Source organism: Spodoptera frugiperda, chromosome 6 (assembly GCF_023101765.2).
Source record: "Spodoptera frugiperda isolate SF20-4 chromosome 6, AGI-APGP_CSIRO_Sfru_2.0, whole genome shotgun sequence".
NCBI classification, from domain to species: Eukaryota; Metazoa; Arthropoda; class Insecta; order Lepidoptera; family Noctuidae; genus Spodoptera; species Spodoptera frugiperda.
In genome coordinates, this window is record NC_064217.1 from 543,127 (window position 1) to 565,193 (window position 22,067).

The following is a 22,067-nucleotide window of genomic DNA, read 5'->3' on the forward strand; positions in this document are numbered from 1 at the left end:
CTAGAGCGCAGCGGGTGTCCGGGAATCCGTGTCGTTAGTCCGGCGACTCCGGCGGTCCGGGCCGTGCGCGCGGCCGGCACGTGCCGCGCCAATTACTACAAATGAGCATTTTTTAATGATAGTGTCTGCCGTAATCGTGTTAGCGCCTCCGGGTTTAGTTCACACTAGCTAACACTAGCTTGTGAGATTTATATGTAACTAATGGAGTGGGAACTGAGGTTGTCACTACTCCCAACCAGATAAATAGAAATGCACGATTGGTTTGGTGGCTGGGTAACTAGCTGCCGTACAACGTGTAAATGGGTTTGAATCCCGCACGGAGCAACCCTTTGTATGATCCACAAATTGTTGTTTCTGGTCTGGGTGTCACGGGTATGTGAAATTGTATGTTTCTAAACGCGATATAAGAGCATATTCAAGTATGGGGTTAAGTTTTAAAAAAAGTATTCAAAACAATAAACATTATTTCTATTAACAGTTAGCTTTCCACACATAGCTTCACCCGCTCTACAGTAAATTGTCCCCTAGAATACTATTTCCACTTGCTAATAAACATCTTGGGGAAAACTGTTGACGCGTTTTTTACTTTACCCTAAACCAACAAACATGGCAATAAGATATTGTTTTATAAAGACAAAAGATTTACTGTTTACGTAAGTTCCTCTACATTTGTTCCTCCAACAATAACTATATTAGAAAACCAAACAGAGTTAAAGATGTTTATAATTGATTACACCGCAGTTACCACAGACTAAATACTCTGTAATTACAATAGCCTAGTGGTCAGACTATTGTGCTAGATCATTATCTGAGCGGTGCGCACGCGGCTATTGTCCGACCCCGCGCGGCTGCGTGCGCGCATCCTTTTGTCATGGTTTTTTTTTATATTTAATGGGGGATTTGTGGGTATTTTGCTGCTAATCGTTTCTACCTGGGTTAACTGAATATTTAACTGTTTTATGAAGCGGGAAAAGGGTTGGGTAAACTTGTAACTTATTTTCTTAATAATTATTTGAATGTTAATGTTCTTTGTGATAAATAAATGTGATATTTATTTTTGCAAATAGGTTGCAATGTAACTCTTTTACTCGTCAATATCTTAAATAACTAGATGAGGATGTGAATTTTTATTTGAACAAAATCTTTACACCAACTTGCATTAGTTAAAACTTTTTATTCTTAACGACATAACAAATTGCCATTTCTAAAATCAAAGTCCACCCACTTATTTATCTATTTCTTTGTATAACGACAATGATAACAATTAACTTCAACAAAAACGAACAAGTTAGCGAGTTCACACAACTCCCAAACCCCTAATCACATTGTAACACCATAAACATCCCACGAACATGTCTCGGGGGGCGCTACACTACTGGGGGTGGGGGGTCACTGTCATAACTCGCGCACTATTGAGTCGCAAGCGCAGGGGTACATCACTTCGTCTTGTCACATTAAATTCGTTTAACTTTAAAATGTAAGTGCTTTTTAGTTTTAATGAAGTTATGTGTTTGTAATTTTATGTTGCGTGAGTATTGGAAGTGGGTGTCAGACTTAAAATCTTTCGTAGGGAAGATATCTAATGTGAGCTCTATTCATAGTAATGTAAAACACTAAAGACGTACGAAGCAATTTATTATAATTTTTTTTTTTTTGAGGTGTAAAATCATCCAATGACTTCTCTCGCCTTGGGCGAGGCGAGAGGGAGTGTCAGACTCTTATCTACTGACTAAAACCACCCCGTTCCTTCTCCTGCTTTTCGAGCCGGAGCCCCGGTAAACCCGCTAGGTAGTCCGCAGCTCCGGAATTTATTATAACTACGAGAGTTATAAAATATAAATACTAGATTTATAACTACTAGAGTTATACATTGCTGTAGTATGATGTGTAAGAGACAGGGTGATGCTGAATTATAAATATTAAAACAATTACGGTAACAATCACGGTAGCCAGGTACCATCAGGTGGGCCGTGTGTTTTCTTGCCACCGTTGTGATATAAATAAATCTATGGTATTGTAAGCGATAAGTTCAAGCTCTAGCGATATAAAAGTAAAGTTATTTAGGTTATATTATTTACCATCCATAAATAGGTTTCTAAAATAACTAAACTAAACCGGTTTGATACGATACTAGCTATCATTCGCTATAGAGACTGTGTACCTACTTACTACTCTTACTAGAGATGAAGTAGCTTACTGACGTTTTTAACAATCACAGTTTTTTAACAAAATCATTCCGCGCCAGTAGCTGCTCAATAAATATAAGTTATAAAACAGTGACGCAGTCGTTGCAAACGTCCATTAATACACATTACGGGTTTTAAGTCGCACCAGTTCATTATTAGGAATTAGGGGACAGGCAGCGCCGGGCGCACGTACTAGTCGCCCCAGCCAAAATGCTTGGGGGCGTGCTTCTGCCACGGTACTCTGAGCACCCACACAAGGGAATATAAACTTTATAACTTTGTAATAAGAGAGTTATTGGGTGTTTCATTTATGTTTGTGATGGTATAATTTATAGTTTATCTCGTAAATAGATGATTAGTGCAGAAGTGGTGATATAAATCACCGCTAATGCGATTGTATCGAGTCGCTCGGTGATGTTTGCGGTTATTGAATTGTTTTTATTACGAGGAGGTCCACATGCGAGCCATTTATTTTAGATAACCAAATCAGTGCCGTACTGCCTACTGCCGGGTGCGGGGTGCCCGTCAGCTGTAATTGATATTAATAGCGACGATTATTTAATAAACAATGTTCGAGCTCCTAATTCAGTTATAAAACTGTTTTATAAAAGTAGTTCAAAAGTACGGTATGCAAGACATGATAATTATGAAGAATGTTTTTGTGCCCTAGATTATTACCGTAGGAGTTATTAAACTTACAAGATGTACGTTTTCGAATTGTAGCTTCTTTGGAGGAAAAAGCAAGGAAATGTTGTTGAATAGTCCAATTGCCTCACGTTAGTAGTTTACATGTTAGTAGAGAAAGCACAGCAGAATTTTTCAGTTAGTTAGCTCTTCGGTATTAGTCTTTGTTTACAAATAATTCCGCTCCGACTTATAATGGAGTCTCGTGATATTAAGCTTGGCCAGTTATCTTCACACAACTAATTCAGCAAACGTAGACAAACCTTGCATCGCAATAAAATTATCGGTATGGACAAATGTAATCACAAGCTTAAAATAAAATATTATACTACAAAGTTGTCACAGTTTATCTTGTCTTATGAAAACAAGACGACTCCCTAACCGAGTGGAGAGATGATACAAGCGAGAGATGTTTGGGCAAGTTGTAACAAATTGTAACATACGGCACTCCAGCGGCACTCGGCACTCGAGGGCCGGAGGTACGAGGGGCTCTAATACCGGATTATACACTACACACAAACCGACGAATTAGTCGCCAAGTAAGCTGGTTGCTGTTTCAATAAATTGGAAATTATCAATTACAATGGAAATATTATTTAGTCCCTATCTTAAGATTAGTGATTTAACTTCTTATAAAGACATTAAACCCTTCCTACAGTCGGGTAATGCTTCGTATATAATAGTCATGTAGTCCAGTGTATTCCAACGGCATAAAATTAAAGGAAACAATACATATTTTCGTTTAAAACAAAAATAAAAGTTATAAAAATACATGATACAGCTAAGAAACTATTTCCTTGTTTCATTTCTTATGAAATTAATTTCATTTCATTTCATTCATGAAGTTCATTTCTTATGAAACAAGGAACTATGCTTATCCGATAGTCCATAGAGAAACAGAGCACGTGTGTTGTCTACAGATGGAGTGGAGGAGGCTGTGCACAGATAACAAACGAAACGTTCCGATCAATTAGGCGAGCGATCTAATAACCGCGCGCACGATACACGCAAATACACGCACTAATACCGGCCCACATAGCAGGCACGGACTGCAGAAGGTACACACGGTGTCTACTGCTGGATCACTACATTTTGTTTATCGAGTCAATTCATCTTGGCTAGCTTACTAATTATAAATACTTTTCTCTGGCATTTTATCAGTACTACATTTATATTGTGTTTTAAAATTGCCCAGTTTCCATTCAAACTCTGTACGAGATTTGTGAACCTTTTGTGTTTTCCTGGTATGTGTCCTGAATAATCAGTCGGTGGAACGCGGCCGGCCGACTAGGTGGCTATTACCGGACGGCGGCCGGCCCCCGTGTCCGGCACGCTAATTGCTAAATTTGCCCCGGAAGGGGGACGGCCTGCCCCCACCTCCAGCTTATTGCGACTTGCCGGCTGCCGGCTGCTTATACACATATTTATCGGTTTTTGCAAATGCTTCACTGTTTTTGTGATTACACTTTTTGTTTTTTCTGTAAACTTAGAGAGAGGTACAAAACCATATATTTTTAAAGGTTTTGGAATTACTGTACCTAGTAATATGTTTATCATATCAAATGGTGTTTTACTCTTAGCTGTATTGTCAGGTTCTATAAATTGCTCGCTCGATATCTGTGTCAAACAGACTTCCAATTGAAATTACAATATTTATGCGATACAAAGAGCGATTCCTGAAACCATCCTACTTTCATTCAGGTCTATGAATACTATTGATTATTATACTTCTAGGTACAACATATAGAGGAATAGGGAACATACTCTTAGAGGAATAGAGAACGTAGAATGTTGTAAAAATGAAATACGAGTAATATTACTCTACTGAAACTTGAAGTAAAATAAATAGAAATGATCGTGTATTGGTCTTGTCTGCTCTTAGCTTTTTATTGTAACAGGAACGCAATTATGTGTTTGTCTACACATTTTTGTCTACAGAAAGTTGTGCTGGTGCATTAACAACCTATTAAACATTATACCTCCCAAACACTGCCATACAGCGCAGCACCGGCCCGATAGATCGCATAATTGTGTGGAATATTGAGTGTAATAGTGAGGCTACAGTGCTCGTGCTCGCGCCGGTACATAATATCGCCGTATCGGCTTTTCGTTACCGGCTGAAGGGGCGTAATTGCCGCGAAATGCGATCAGGCAACGTCTCGAGAGCGCCACGGATGCGATCCGGGCACGAGACGGAGCCGAGCCGGCGCCCGACTTACCTCCATTATTGGTACTGACTCACCGATACTGCGAGCTAGCTATGTTGTAGGAAAGATTTTGTTTAACGTGTTTTGGCTACTTAGAACGTGGAGGATGATTGCCTTATTTTGTTTTTTCTAAAATAGTTCTAATATGTTGTCAGACAATTACATAGTATTAAACTTTATAGACAGTTCTTGATCATTATACAGTTGTTTAAACTTCACACTAAACGTTAGTGAAGAATAATTATGAATAATTTTCTAAGCTATTCTTTATCAATATCATCAGTTATTATACAGAGTACTCTTCGGAAATATTTGGAAAAGATCATTCATCAATACAGATAGATATTTAGTGGTATATCAAATCACAAACTTAGATCGCCAGTCAATAAATACAGAAAATAAACTAGATGGGAAACAGAATACATTGAGGATGTTTTATTGTAAGTCCATTTTGATAATATCGTTAAAAGATAATTGTATAACAGATGTTCTATGGAAACAGAATACTTTAATGTTTTATTTGTAAATATGAATAAAGCAATAAATAACTTCCCGCCCCGTGGTCAGCAAGGAGTAGGTAGCCAACTGGGCAGATATCCGCAGTAGATCGGATCCGGCACAAATTAGAGGAGTGCAGTGAGATGCGGATATATCCGCTATCGACGCGTAATTGGCGAGAAATGTGATCGCCGCCGCCCGCCGCCGGCGAGTGTTGCCCGTGTTACCGAGTTACCGGCACTGTGTTACCTGTGAGCCAGGCTAGGTATCGCCTCATCTATCCACTACACTAGGTATTTCGTTAAATATAACTATTGTAGTATAGACGTGAATTTATAGGACGAATTTATAAATGTTTTGTGAGCTTGGTATTGACGAAGGTTTGATTTAAAAAAAATGTAAGAAGAGCTTATTGATTTTTTACTTCGACTCCTACTAAGATTTGGTTATTAGAACTTAGTTATATCAAGAAATTTTAAACAAAAGCTACGCAGTATCTTTCTCCAGACACATTCATAGGTGTATCTGAATGTGGTTCAGTTTATCAAACACTGAACTTAATGAATTAATCTTTTTTCATTGAATCAGAGTAGATTGTCTTTTACCTCATCAGATTATTGTTTAGGTACTTGGGTAAATCATACGCAATATGTGTGATTCTTATTATTCACCACAATTGTACTGAAACAACAAGATTCAATGTTTATTTTAAGATTGCGACGAACATAATTATTTTCTAGCATTGTCCGAGATTAGGAGCCAAAACTAAAATATACTCAAGTAGTATTTACAGTCAGTATTTAGCTCAATAACAATATATCTGACAGATAGCGATCTCATTAGGCACGCGAGCACGCGACCGACGGCGACGCGGCGCGGATGGTTCACGGATCTAGTAGAGAGCGCGTCGCTACCCGGCTCATTATTAAATGTTACAACTAGCTGGATAGACTGATTCATTTTACTATAACCTAATTATTTAATTTGTTATAAAAACACACACACGCATACACCTACACACACATAAAACTGAATACAAGCCAGGTGACAGAACTATGTCTGTCATGTTGAATTTTGAATTTTACATTGACGCTCTTAATATTTTTAAACTTTAAACGAATATTTAGTTTTCCAAATATCGACCCGCGTCCTGGAGGTCAGTGACACGGCCACGTGACTACAAATACAAAAAAACATTAATGAAGAAGATATTAACGGACGTGTTCAACATTTGAGTCAATATACAAACTCAAACATTGCAATATCTACCGTGTCGCAGCCGTGGTTCTCTCCACTCTTACAAACTCAATCTAATTAATACGAGTAATTAAATCAGTCCGTTTGTCTAGCACGTACAGAGGCTACACAACTATAGTGTCCTCGCAGACTGCTGCCTATATCTCCGTACTCAGGTGTGTGTACGTGTAGTAGTACATTACACAAACAAAACGGACGCAAAAAGACAAACCGAGCCAAGACAAAACCCAGTCCGCCATGCCACTAAGGAGGGCGGAGCTAATAATACAAATGCACAAAACTCGAACACAATAACACCGTACAGCTGATTAATTAAAATAAACCTTGTACCCTACTATTTAAGCCACAGATTTGAGTAGCCTCAGGTGGTGGTTACACCGTTCTGGCTCGTTTTACTAGAGTAGAAGTGGCCAATCAGCGAGCGGTTGCCATAGCTACGCGTAGTCTGCGCGAGTGCCTGATAGATGGCGGTGTGTACGCACTTACGATATAATTAATGGATTGGAAATAGTTTACAGATCGCACTCGACTTTATGTCGGAGCTTATTTATATGAAGATGTTCTAACGTTAATTGGTAATCAGTGGTGATCATTAAATTGGTCACTGTTGTTAAAAATAGTGGTATTGGTTTAACCAATACCAATATGTTTAACACTATTGTAATACAATAGTGTTCATATCTACCTATTACCAATTTCCAATCTGAGCATCTACAATGACTGCCTATACGTAAAATATCGAAACATACAGAGTAAATGTAAGTCTACCAAACATTATACTGCTAATTATATCGACTCAAAAGTAACGAAGTCCCAAAACCTCCATACCTAGCTCGAGTTGACATCATTGTAAATGAGTTGAACATTCACTAGACAACAATGTAAGATATTACTTGTTGTACCGCTACATTGTATTGGACAAAGAGGTCGGAGTATCCGTGCCTACGAGACGTTTGATTGCATAATAATCCATTTATTGCAACGTCTCACAAACGTGCGCGCCCCAAAATTGGGGAAACCTAATCCCCAGTAAGCCATTATACCGAAAATTCAACTACCATCACTCATAACTTTACACTCCAGCTGTAAAACGTACTTTGGAACGTATGAAATAGATTTCATTTTGGTGTAAGACGTGAAATTTTCCTGCTTGAGAAAATTAAGTGGCAATAAACTCTACGCGGTCAGATTAGGGTTTATTTTAGTTTGGTATGAGGACTGTGAGTTTGGAAATGAAATTTTCATAAATGTGCGGTGGTTGCCGGGTGCGTGGAGGGCGCGGGTTGCTGGCGGGGCGCGGGGCGGGGGGGGGGTGGTAGTCGTGGGGGTGGCCATATTTGTGTTTTCCCCGCAGCTTCCGAGTAGGGAAGGCGCGACACTTGAGCCCTTGTTGTGTGTTGCCAGCGAACGGAAAAACTATTAATAATAATTATGACTAGCAATTACTGGGACAACCAGCCAGGTACCTGCAGCCACACAGTGAGGAGGTAACAGCACTCATCACTTCTATATAAATATTTTTTAATTAATTTCAGAAGTAGTGTGGTGTATCACAGTAGGTGACATTGACTTACAAGTGACGATAGAATATTTAACAAGATTAGCAAAGCTTATATTCATCGAATGATCCATCCGTTTCCGAAGGAACAAGTTGTTTATTACTAGCAAACAGGCGCTCATCGACTCCGTTGTAGCTCAGATGTATATAAGTCTACTAATTAGTATTTGGTTCAAGGGATCAAATCTGACCTGGGAATGTTATCACTTTCTTCTATTATAAAACTAGCTGACCCGGCAAACCGCCTCAAACATTATTTTTTCACCTTTTAAACCTTCCCTGGACTTCTTTAAATAATTTAAGACCAAAATTTGCCAAGTCGGTTGAGCCGTTGTCGAGTTTTAGCGAGACTAACGAACAGTAATTGATATTTATATAATAGATGTTACATACAATAGGTAGTAACTTATTATTTTATACTGCACAACGACAACACACTAGGGTCATATTTTTGTAGAAGACATCGTATGAGTTGTCTAACGTTGTATAGTATATAAGTACATGATCATTTATTTACCAAGTATAGAACAATAAAAAACTGTACTAAAGCTTTGCCTTCATCGCATTCATAGAAAACGTTCAATAATTAGATTTGCCTCGCAATACACAAAAACTGTGCAATTCAATCGTGCGTGCACTCTAATTGTTGTTGAAAAAAACTTCCTTCCGCGAAATCTTTAAGCAATTGTTTGCACAAAATATCGTATTGCACGGATCGGGTGTCGAATTCACGTCAACAGCGATTGATGCGGACTGACGTGTACTCCACTATTGGGCAACAAATGCACACCGGGGACGCAAAAAATGAGAACTGCAGGGATTTAACGGAGAGTCGCGGGTTGGATTACCTGGTGATGTCCCAATTACGCAATGACTGTTGGCTTGCATCAGTGAACTAGCCAATTTGTTGCACCACGCTGACCAAATCGATTTAATCTTTTGAAACTGTATGAGCAGTGTTTTTATGCTGTTTTAGTCCGACCTTAGACCAAACACTGCAATTACTGCAAATACCCACCGCTCCTGATTTATTTATAATCTTTCATAATATTGGTACCTTATATGGTAACCAGTTTAAACTATTTTTAAGTTAACGAGACTCATTAAATTATCTGTGGTCGAAGTTAATAACAAATGTAGGTCATCAGTTTATGTTGCACCCACAACGTGCGACACGTGGAAGAATATTTAACGACATCAACTGGCCACTGACGCAGTGAAGCTGAAGGATCTTGTTAACTCATTAAAAAATATCCGTACACGTAAATACATTCTCACCGATGTTCCCGATAGTTGCTGCCAGTGGATCGTGTTACACTGCGACATTAATCGATGGCAATTGAAGTAATCTTGTTATAAAGGAACCACTTTTTGCCACACCACAGTACGCCACACATTGTGGCAGACTGTGTCGCTATTATGTTGCATCTCTATTGTTGTCTAGTGGGACGAATGTTGTGATCCAATTCTAATTGATGTAACTTTAGAAGGAAGTAAACTCCGTTTTTAAACGATTACGCTCAATAATTCTCTCAATTTTTAGTCTGAGAGATGTCTCCTTCTAAAGCAATAAAATATTTTTGTACGATGTACCTATTAAGAAACTAGATATTACGTAATAGGTTTTACTGTAGTGTAGGAGTTATCTCATTCATAAAATCAGTGACGCAAAAAGAAGAAACTCAAGCGACACCTACATAATTATAATCGCCACGAAAAACTAATTAATCGCGTCGACACACGTAATATTAAAACAAATAATTCTATGTACACTTCCAAAAAAGGCCGCAGTTCCTAGATACTAGTCCCCACAAGTGGCCTGATAATGACTGGTATGTGCTCACCTGGATCCTGTCCTCGGGCAGGTCAGTCTTGAGGGAGAGCATCTCGCGCGCGTACACGTCGGGGTAGTGCGCGTCCTTGAACGCCTTCTCCAGCTCGTCCAGCTGGTACGATGTGAAGATTGTGCGGCTGCGGAACAGGACATGTTATTGTACCAACTGCTAGCGAGACTCACAACGTAATTATCTATAGTCTACACAGTCTAGGAAGTCAACTCTGACAGTTGCCATGTAGTAAGAGTAAATAAGGTTGATTGCTGATCATTACCGATTCCTAAATCATATCGAGTAAAAGTAATTAGAGTTTAGAATCGCTGGATTAGAAAATATAATAATACTTACACAAGAACATACGAAATAGCGTGTGACTGCTTAGAGCAATGACAAATCAATGTCATTATGACAAAAAGGTTTTTGAAACATGTACTACACAATATCAATGATTGATCATATATTAAATTAAATATGAAAATCTATAATTTAATTTTGATATTCTATCTTTCAATACTTTACAATACAAATTATATAAAATCGACTTTTAAGAATATTAATTAGGTACCTACGATTTGAAAACGGACAACCGACACGTAACATCGCTATGGTAACCTACTTAAAGGTTTAAAATTACAATGGAGGCCTCTTAGCATATTATTCTTTGCTTTTCTATAATATAAAGATAAATTTGAAGCTTATAAGATGATATCCTTTAGGAAAGTGTAACTATGAGTAGAGAAAGTAATGAATTCTATATTAAGAATTAGATTTATGAATTTTTTTACGTGGACATTCCAGGACGTTCAAAACAAGTTACAGCTGTACATAGACTAACAAACGTCAGAGTTCACCTCTTAGATTGTGCAGACTAAAATTCTGACACTGAAGGAACTTAAGTCGTGCTTCATAATTATGAAAATACTATTTATTAGTAGGTACTTAGTAAACAATGAAGGTAACGGTTGAATATAGGTAACATATAATATATAAACTTTCGAAATTAATACAAGCACAAGTGAATATCTGATTAAAGTCTGGTAATAAAATTATTAACCAGCAATCTTTAATTTTAACTAAAGAAAAACGGAGGATCTCCTATTTCGTCTAGTTTTCGAAATCATACATATGACGTTCAAAAGTGACTTCCTGAGGTAATGAATACTTTTCTTATTTACCAATCCTAATAATATTGTGATTAAGGTCTTTGGTAGACATAGAGAACAACGTGATCTCTTATACTTACTCTAACAACATATTGAAACGATTGTTATATCGTCACGTCTTAAAAATATTTCCGTAACATTCTTCAGGAATCTTACAAAAGAAGAATTAAGTTAATAGTTTTTATTTGAATTTCATAGAACTTAGGATTTCATTCAATGTTAAACAAGTCAATTATATTAATTGTAAAGCACCGAATACATTGTTTATGTGTATTATGTAAATTCTGATCGATAGTTGTTAAAGATCAACTAAAGTGCACCGAGAAACGAAGCAGTATTTTTCAGCTCATAAAATTATCTTAAAATCGAGTCTTTTGAACTGTTCTTTGTGATTTTATTATTCCGAACCAAATAATCTATCTATCATTATACATTAATATCATTTCTTACTTTTACCACATATCATTTCTAAGATCTTGAAGAAAATTGGTCGGTTTGATGACTGAAATATCTCAAGCTTAATGCAGACCTTTCAGCTTGATATATCGATCTCCATAATACACGATGTAAACAAATCTCGTAGTGTAAAATTGTTCTTAAACTATTGTAGGATACAAATAAGTGTATTCAGTAGGTATTATTGTCGTAAGTAAATAATGATGTAGTATCGTGCTGTAAGTTACCTGTGTCTACGTTTTTTCTTCTTTTTCTTGCCGTTGTACCCGGTGAGACCGTCGACTGTGAAGTCTTTCGCCGCCTCCAACGACGACACTCCTGACAACAAGAAAAACTGTCGTTAACACCAGTCCATTTCACTCGCTCACTTACTCGCCCACTCGCCCGCTGCGCGCCGGCTCGGGCTCACAAACTTGCGGATAATCGGCGCCGTACCCGCGCAAATCGCCGCCCGCTCCCAAATCCACTTAACAAGTAGTGTGACAACACGACACAACACTCGCCCGGGGATTTGTCACATAATTACCGAATGTGATTGCCAAATGAATTAGTAAACAGGCGCGCGGTGGCGGGTTAATAGAATAGATCGAGCGCATCCCCCGGGACGGCCGCCCGGCGGCGGACCGCGGGGCGCGGGCGGGGCGGGGCGCGGGGGCGCGGGGCGGGGGCGAGCCCTCTGGGACGGCGGGTAATTGAATTTGGCGCCAATGAATACGACAATGAATTATTAAATTTAGAGCGGTTCGCTCATGGATCTACCGAGAAACTGCCTAACGTTGCAACCCTGTTGCACAGCATACATTCCTCCTCAACAACGACAGCTCTATCCAAACTCCGTAGATAGCCGGCAATGTACGGCGGAGGGATGTTTACAGTCTCGGTATGTTATTTGTTTGCGATGGTGCGTGACGGATCGCGAATGGTAGTGTTTTGTAAAGGGTGCGAGTTTGGCAGCACATTATGAGGTCAGCAGACGTGTTAACTTTATTAATGTTTTGAAAGTAATCTATTATTTATTGTACAGCCGGACAACCCAACATTGCCCTAACATGTTTTATTATTGCGATTACTATCACTTACTCAATACAATATAAATCGATAAGTACAAATTGATTTTAAAAAACAACTAATCATTTGTAATGAAATCGTTGTTCCACTCTGACGATAACATATATTTGTTTTATTAACAGGTATTAGTCAGTTTTGACTTTGACTTGTTGAGCCCAATACCTTCCTCGCCGTAAAACTTTGGAAAAGAATGACTGAATGCAGTTTGTAATGTTACTTCATTAATTCTCCAGGTGCTAATAGTAACCCAACCTAAACTAAAAGTCACAAAGTCAGCAGTAGCAACAGCAGCATGTGTCCACTTGTCCCGCTCCGTGTCCGAGCGTGTCCAACGAGTCCAGCAATCGATTGGTCACACTACCGACACACCAGTCCCCTACAATACTGCACCTACTACAATTCTGCATGATAACTTTAAGTTAAAAAAAAAAAACAAATATGTTTGCTTAAGTAAGGTATGTTGGGACAACTTATTTGTTAATGCTTTGAATAACAAGTTAATTATCATATCTTATCTTATCAAGATTATAAATTATATTATTACGTTCATCATGTAATTTCACGGATAAAGATTTGTCTTCTGTATCTTTTATAAACAGTGGAATGTGAGAACAGCAGATATCATACTTCTTAAATAACATAACTTAGAATTTGATAAAATATGAATTGAGCTGTCTCAATTTCATTAGAATGTATAAATTCGTATATAGACTTTATTGTTATACTTTAAGTAAGTTTAACTATTCACATATTGGTCAAAAAGGTCCGTAGTCGATTCATTCTTAAAACAGAAACAATTGAAGTAATCCAAAAGTTTATGAATAACGTCGTAGTACGCGTAGCGCGTAGTCCAGTAACTTGCTACGAAGTGCTACGCGCTACGCTACTACGCTACTACGAGATATTATCAATATACAAATAGGTTGGAGTGAGTGATAGGATATCGTTGGTTTGTCAAAGTAAGTGAAGGCAGTATCGTGAGGAGGTAATCACTTAAACTGTGTCGCAATACACTCGCCCGTCCCTCGGGACTGCTCGGGAGGGCTCGGGTCTCTTCGCCACTCAGTTGGGGAGCGACCACTGAAATACGTGTTTATGATACACCGTTTATATAAAGTTCAATGAAAAAGTTACAACTCGGGTATGTTTAGATAGATAAACAAGTAACTTGTACTACACAACATCCATATGAGATCCAATCGATCCGTTCTCAAACTAAGACTTGAAATAAACTTAATTTACTTACTTATATAAAATTATTCTTTCACGTGCTACGTACTAATAATGGTTACTGTATGCGGATTAAATGTGTAATTTTCAAGATAAATCGTATTGTGAAAAAAATTAATAAACAATTGGTTATCTTTGTATAGTGTTAAGTGAGACGATCACGTGAGTCCTAGTTCGTAATGTGATCGTTAATTACGAGCATCAGCCGCACGTGTAACTACACCGCACCTACAGTGTACTCCCGGTGTAAGGCTCACAGTGCACAGTGTGCCCACAGCCCACACAGCTCGACAAAACTGTATCATTATAAAAATACGGCGATCATTACGACACGACGCCAACGAACCAATAATGTATGCGTTAACACGAATTACACGCACAACGCACTCTGGACCCTGCCACTGAATAAATAAAGTCTATTTCGTGTCATGAACGAGTATAATTTATAGCGGGAGCCCTCCCCTCTGCCGGGAGGGCCGAGTGTTGCTGAAGGAAAGCTACTTGTCGTGAAGAACACTGCCACTTTCGCCGGCGGCGGCGCCATTGTGCGCCAAATGAAAATGTGTTATGGAAAAATTATGGTGTATATATAAATACTTCGCTGTAGCGGAGCGGTCCCCATCAGCGCCAATCTAAACCTCTCGCTAAATGATCGCGGACGGAGCTACACATATTTTTATTTATTGGCTAAGCTCGTTGTTATTTTACATCGAGACGCCTGTCTAAATAAACAAAGTTTCAAGATTTCCGATCTAAAACTGATCAGTCAATATATAATAATCAAATACAAGAGGATTTCTCAACAAATACCCAAAAGATATTTAAATAAATAGTGGATTCTACATTGAAGCATTGAAATGCCAGCTAGTTGAAATGTTATTGGTAATTGACATGTAAGCAATACCACCAATTGGTGACCAACCAAGTATCAATTGTTATACCTGATGAATATCGAACGCTGAGCTTTTATTTTGGAATGTAACCGTTAGCATAGATTAAGTTCAAGAAAATATGTAAGCACCAATCAAAGTGAGAAGAAATATAGCAACAATGTTTTGTAGGCAGCATGTTTGAGATTTACCCAAGTCTTAACACTTCTAATAAATTATTTATATGATTTGTTATCTGCCGCACTCAGAGACATTTAATGATTACTTAAACTACCCCTTAATAACGATTTTGTTCCGAAAACAATTGCTAAGGGTTAAGTAATCATTAAATGACTCTAAGGAATGGGTAAAACGGTTAAAGTTACACATTGTCGCAGAAGAGCAAATGCAAATAGCTTCACTTGAGGATACAGACAGACATTTTGTTTTCTTTATATTGTAATATTTGTTTTGACATTCAAAAGAGCCTTTCCGGTCTATTTGAAATACATATTTTGACTAGGACTTTGAATATCTTTGACTGACGTAGTTGGTTAGTTCTTTCCATTTGTTTGTTGTTATGACATCAAGGGCAACTAACATAAACTGTAATATGTAGCACAAAGCGTTACAGTATATCTCCAACCGTAATATAATATATATCGCAAACGCGACAACATTGCGAACGTTTATTCCACATATTGGGCCAATCGCGACAGTCGCGATTTCTGAACAAATTGGCAATCGTCGCGCGGCCAATTTGTTGAGATCAGCTGACGATTAGATTTATTCCTCGTTCACACTCGCAAGCGACACTACGCAGGCGATGGGAGAAGGTTCATTGCACGCAATCTTCGAAAAATATCTTTCATTAAGACATTTATGTTAGTAAATAACGCTTTATTTATTAAATTTGTAGAGATAGGTCTAAAATGTTAGTTAATCTAAAGAACTCGAATCTCTTAACACTTTGTACATTTTAAAAGGTCTGTTATTTCATTCTAGAGTCCAATACTTACCTATATTGCGTAACTAAAATATTAAATCTTTGTTGTAATAACATAGATCTCTATGTATCATTTCAGTGTCAATATTGATGTTGTTAGATAACAATTCAATTAAGTATATGCGATTAAAAGTAAGTATAGGACAGAATTGAGCTCCCTTCGGCGTTTTTACTCCACGGCTATTACAAAAGACGCAAAATTGTTTTAAATTGATTCCATAATTACCGATTTGTCAAAATCAAACAAAACTTATAAAAATCTGTGGTTATAGTACTTCTAATAACTTTACTGACTAATTTTGCTTTGACATTCAAAAGTGCCTTCCCGGTCTATTTGAAATAAATAATTTTGAGTTTGACTTCTGCTATAGCTGCACATCGCCTGTGCGTGAACGTGTCGCATGTTTGCGCGACGTGACGCGATGACGCGCGTGACGTTGTGACGTCAGCATACGTGAAGATTTGCCTACGAAAACCTCGCCTACGTTGTTGTGTTAGAGAAATATTTGAGGCGACGCGTGTTGTTTTGGGACTTTTACATATCTGAACGCGGGCTTTTTATTGTAAAAGATGATGTATTTTTTTTATTTTTAAAATGTCGTGTTTGGAGATTGGTCAAGTAATAAAAGCGTACTTACTGTAAATCTAATGAAATTGGTATTGTTGACAAAACGTACAATGTCCAAGTTATCCATTCTATAATATGTATACCAGGTATGAAGTCGGTAAAATTAAGTCAAAAGGACTGAAAGAGCCAACGTTTCAGTCCACAAAGCGACGTTTTATTATTTACAAATAAAATTATTGTCAGTTCTCGGCGAGAAATGTTAAGAACCAAAATAAAATCGGCGAGGATCTAATTTAGGCACGAGACGGATGCTCGAGTCGCTATCTCATTCAAATAAAAAGCTTAACAAGAATGCTTGCAGGTAAAACGTTTACGAGTAACACGATAAGACGTGATGCAATTAGGGCGCGTACGAATTGCCAATTTGCCGCGACAAGCCAATTGACGCGCGGCCGCCGCTTGTTTGGTTCCACGAGTGTCGCGCCACCATCGCGCCGCCACCGCCGCATGTGTCGCTACACCTTTATTTTTTATATACTTGCACCTTTACGAATATTATGTTACAAATTAAATATACATATATTAGTAGAACATTGCACACATATCAGTATGTGATAGATTGCACATAAATTGTTAGTAGTGATAGAGCATTGCAGTTTGTTAGTCAAAGCATACAAAATGATAAAGTGCACGATTCACAAATTACCTGAATAAAACTGTCGGACCGCTACGAATTACATGAAACAAATAAAAATAATAAATTAAAACAAGAATAGAGGAAATAATAATAAAGAACGCAGGAAGCCTACAGGCCTAGACTAGTATAATGCCAACCTACACCATACAAATGTGTTTAATAACAAAACAAAATCTAAAATTAACTTTGCTACAAATTCGTAATGATAGAAAATGTAGGTTTGTACTAGAAATTATTATTCATTGGTAAAATAAGGATACAAAAATATGGCATTATTTTTTGGACACAGATGTATTGTAGTAAATGTTGAAGGTCACCAAGTCTTAAGTTAGGACGTCCTCGTCCTCGCTATCTAAGACAGTGCGCACAATACGCGCTGTGTGCGTGGAGTGCGGAGTGCGGAGTGGTGCACAGCTATCACATTACGGCTCGTTGTTCCCACCGCGCAGGTGTTAACAAAAATAGAGCAAGTCCCCACAAAGCAGCTCGCAGCGCGCACAATGCAGCCTCCGCCAGATATTATGATCTCGATCGCTTTGCTCTTATTTCTACCGTTTTGGTCAACCACTTCACTCTGTTTTGAATTTGCTTCGAGACTCCTTGTAAAGGACGTTTGTACTGTATAGCTACGTCCAAACTCATCTACATCTGTATATCAATATAGAGGTGTACAATAATACATTTTTACATCTCCGTGGTGAGCAGTCCACGGGCGGTAACGGCAGAGATTGCCTTATATCCGCCCGATGTGCAGTTGTCACAGCTAACGGTGCAAGCTAAGCATGAGGTTTGTGGATAAAACTAAAGTCAGTCAGAGTTTTCTGAAGAGGTATGAGATATGCACTTCATCGTTTGAATTTGATATATTTACTGATGGACTGGTCTAACAGTGGGTAGTCAGCTCACATAGTTTGGAGCTATAAAACGTCCATGAAAAGTTGCGATAACATTGAAGCACGCTCGTAGAAGTGTCAAGTAATTAACCAACAAAGTTGGCAAGCTGTGACCAGCGGCGGGCGGCGCCGGGCGGCGGCAGCGAGCGGCGAGTAATGAGCAGGCACTCAGCACGGGACACTAGCCATTATAATTGCTAATGGGACGCTCTTCACTTTGATATTTCGGAGGACGTAGACAAAACGTATTTCTAACCTTAATCCCCTATATTACAACGCAGTAAGGTTCATTATCCCGCAACCGGGCGTGTTATTGAAAGTTAGTCATTATGCGATCAGTGGCCTCTAAGAGGGAGTGAGAGGGAGGAGGTTCTAATCGTAAAATATTATTGTTGCCGCTACAGGAAATGGATTCGAGGCGAGCGTGTCTTTGTGTACGAGGTACTGGCTCAAAATAGGCTCAAATTAGATTTAAGTATTTTCTTTAGTACTAAGTACTAAGTGTTGTCTAGTGTGAAGTTGTATCTTTATCTACAAGTTTTATTTTCCTACGATGAAATGAACTTATTCGACGTTTGTAGTAACTACATCGTGTGTAACACAAAGATAGGCTATTCCTGCCCTATCATGGTAAAGTCAGCAGTGAGAGCAGACTGTCGGTTATCGGTAACAATAATTGACGAGTAATGAGCGATGTCGGCCACGCCGGCCACCGCAGGCACCACGTGCCCGCCGTCCGCTGCCCACTACTGAGTGCCGAGTGCCGAGTGCCGTGCACTCCCGGCTATGAAAAGAGGCCAATAACCAAGTGCCAGTTACAGTGTCCGGTCAGGCCACGCCCCCACCCCCCTCCACCCGCCGCAGGGAGACAGAGGGGGGAGAACTCGTAACTGTTCATGTTAACTTTTAGTTGTGACTTTGACTTGTACAGCGCTGTGCCTGTAGCGTAGCTCCAGGTGTGATGGGAGCATTGCGAGTATATGTCGAATGTATCAGGTGGCTCATCACCCTCTGATAGGTTTAGTGAATTAGTGATTCTATATCAACTAGACATTTTGATTCATCACTAAATTTGAAATAGTAAATATTGAGCACTCTCTAGAAATAAATTCATAGATGGCTAGGGGATGGCCCCTCGTAAACAATTTTTACGAGAGAGCCAGCCAGTCCGTCATTAGTCAACACGAGTGTGTCGTGTAAAAATTGCCACAAGAACAACCTGGCTCCCTTCGACACAATAAACATGTAACACTTAACGAGAAACCTTCTTGCGAGGAAGCCGGGAGTGGGCATTAAAATGGTGTAATTGAGCGGGAGTGTGCGATGGATCGGGCGGCCGCGGCTTTTTAAATTATTCCTCTCGGGTGCGCCCGCGCCCGCACCGCCCGCTGCCGTCTAATTGTATCGGCTTGTTGACATCCCTACACCTTATGTATTTACCTAGGAATAGTACATGGCAGGCAACTCAAGAAAAACTGTTGTTGAAACGCTCAGCTAGAACTAACCATGGTGAAGTCAAAATCATTTATTTCAATGAGATAAGGAAGGCACTTTTGAACGTCAAACCAAAAATTTAAGTGAAGCTATTTGTGTAAAAAAATTAATGGTTTTATCTGGCTTACCATGGATCATGAGCTGAAGAAGTTTTTTTAAATTGATACAAAGTAATGTATACATACATTTGGGTCATTTTCTATAGGTGTAATAACGTTCTATTGATGAGCATTTAAAAGAAGAATTTCGTACTAAAATGATGTAATTACTCAAAAACATAAATGCCTATTATGTACCACGTAGCTTCCTCCCTCCTTGAAGAATTGTTGAAGTGTCACGGAAACTATTTACTTAGCAGATTGGAGCGGCGCGATATGGTTACATCATTACGGCGCGGGGGACGCTCAACAATATCGTTTTCAAAAAATCGCGGAAAGTGCCGCGTAACGAGCCTCGGGGGAAGGTGGCCGAATCATTCCCTCCCCGCCACATCACTTGTCGCCTGACAAATTATATTATTTGTATTAACGCCTAATATCTTCGTCGCCGTCTTATTATGTTACACAGTAAAGGCTTAGCTCCGTGCCCCGTGGCCCGCGGTGGATGTAATTTGATCATGTTTTGGGAACTTTGTTTACTTGATACAAATCCTTTCATCTTGTAAGAAAAGTTTAGTTAGGTATTGTTATTTCTTTGGTTAATGATTGGACTCAAGTTTGGGACCGCTAGTTACGTTTATGTAAAATTACCTGCGTATTGGCTTACTAACTAGAATAAAAGTACCCAAGTAGTATTAAAATTTCAAATGCCTTTTGAGAGCAATTACGTAAAATGTATAGTAGGTACGTAAAATATTGGTATTGTAAAATATGTTAACATTATTAGCGTTGTGGCAATTTGTACCTTATGTGGAATTAAAATGGTTTAAAATAACATTTCGCAACCTCCTGACGTCACACACACATGTACATAAATCTCTCCAAGTTAATACACACATACAATAATTAAATTAATAAAACAATAAGATGTAATTGTGTTTCGGCCATTTGGTAAACTCGTTAGTCGCCATACTTGTCGGCAGGCACTAATTGAGCATTGTACGAGTGTAGCCGATATCTGGCGCAATATCTGTGTAACTGATACTCGGCCGTGTGTCTGTATGTGCGTAATAAAGTGAAACAATGCCAGTAATTAAGACGTTGAGGTAATATTTAGATATATTATAAGTACTTAGACACCTACTGACTGTTTGCTCGGCAAGTCGGTGCCTTAATGAATTTATTGTAACGAGCAATCCTATTGAATTAGCAGATTGCTTACTGAATGCCGTCACTGTGTAGTTTAGATAACAGAACACATTTTCAATATCACTACTAGAATAATAAACTGGTATAAAGTTATGTTTGTTTTGCTCAAACCGAGGCGCTTTACATTCACTGTAATATTCGCCACAGGCTGAAATAAAAATAAAATGTTACTTAAGTACATTTTTGCATGGATTTGATCCATGCATGTAATATAGAGTAGATCTAAATAGAATAGATCTATTTAAAAGCTTCTACAGTCCAGCAGTTTTGTTAGACGGTAGATGTCATCGTTGTCGAACAAACGGTCTATTAACGGTATGCATATGGACTTTTATCAACAACGGAACAAATAATGTATCAGAGAGATTGTACAAAAAAACTTATTTTTTTAAAGAGTAACGATATAGTTTCGTGCTTGTTTTTCTCCATACGAAGCTTCACTTTGGAAAGAGCACCTAGCTTCATTGACAGACAGATTGACGACGTTTTAAAAATGCCTAGTTAAGGATTAATAGAAATAAATTCTTTGACTTTGACTAACGAAACAAAAGTGCAATCATTATTATTTTTATATCTAAGTGAACCTTTTCTCTCTGTTCCAATGATCTCACATTTATCTCGTAAGACACGTGTGTCTAAACACGGATACTGCAGCACATGGAGTGTCCCACGGGCGGGCGGCACCGGACACCGCGACAATTAGCGCCACTCTCGCGTGTTTGTGCAACACTCTGCGCCCGCGCCGCCCGCCCGGCTGACTCATTACACTTATTATAGACAACTCACACCACTCACACACTGAGTGATTCAATTACTTCTTTCAATCTTTACTATCTCACTGGGAACTGGATTTCTTAACTAGTTAATTAAGTACTAAACATAAATGTCCTGTGGTAAGTCTCCGGTTTGGGATAACAACGGTTTAGTGTTGGTGGTTTCTGCTGGGTAAATTAAATCTGCTTAATATTACATACAACTAAAAACGAAGCTTTGCTGAATTGTTTAAAAAGTGTAGAGTAGAGTTACGACTGTGTTAGAGTTGTTGGTGGGATAGAAAGATTGTATTTAAACTCTTAAGTTTTAAAATCTTG

At 38.6% G+C, this 22,067-nt stretch overlaps 1 protein-coding gene and 1 long non-coding RNA gene across 8 annotated transcripts in view; one reads left to right on the plus strand and one right to left on the minus strand.

Moving 5' to 3' along the window:
• The window catches only part of LOC126910770 (uncharacterized), a 112,434-nt gene that overhangs the window by 50,796 nt on the left and 39,571 nt on the right, over positions 1-22,067 (plus strand). The gene's annotated exons all lie outside the window — the stretch shown is intronic.
• LOC118267767 (visual system homeobox 2) overlaps positions 1-22,067 on the minus strand; it is a 74,802-nt gene that overhangs the window by 31,720 nt on the left and 21,015 nt on the right. For 6 of the 7 annotated variants that reach the window (XM_035581943.2, XM_035581945.2, XM_050694385.1 and 3 more), the window contains exons 3-5: positions 17,292-17,312; positions 12,072-12,162; positions 10,235-10,361 (exon numbers count right to left, since the gene is read on the minus strand). In XM_035581943.2, the coding sequence (XP_035437836.1) occupies positions 10,235-10,361; positions 12,072-12,162; positions 17,292-17,312 (239 nt within the window). The remainder of the gene's footprint in view (positions 1-10,234; positions 10,362-12,071; positions 12,163-17,291; positions 17,313-22,067) is intronic. The other variant, XM_035581947.2, reaches the window with a different exon arrangement.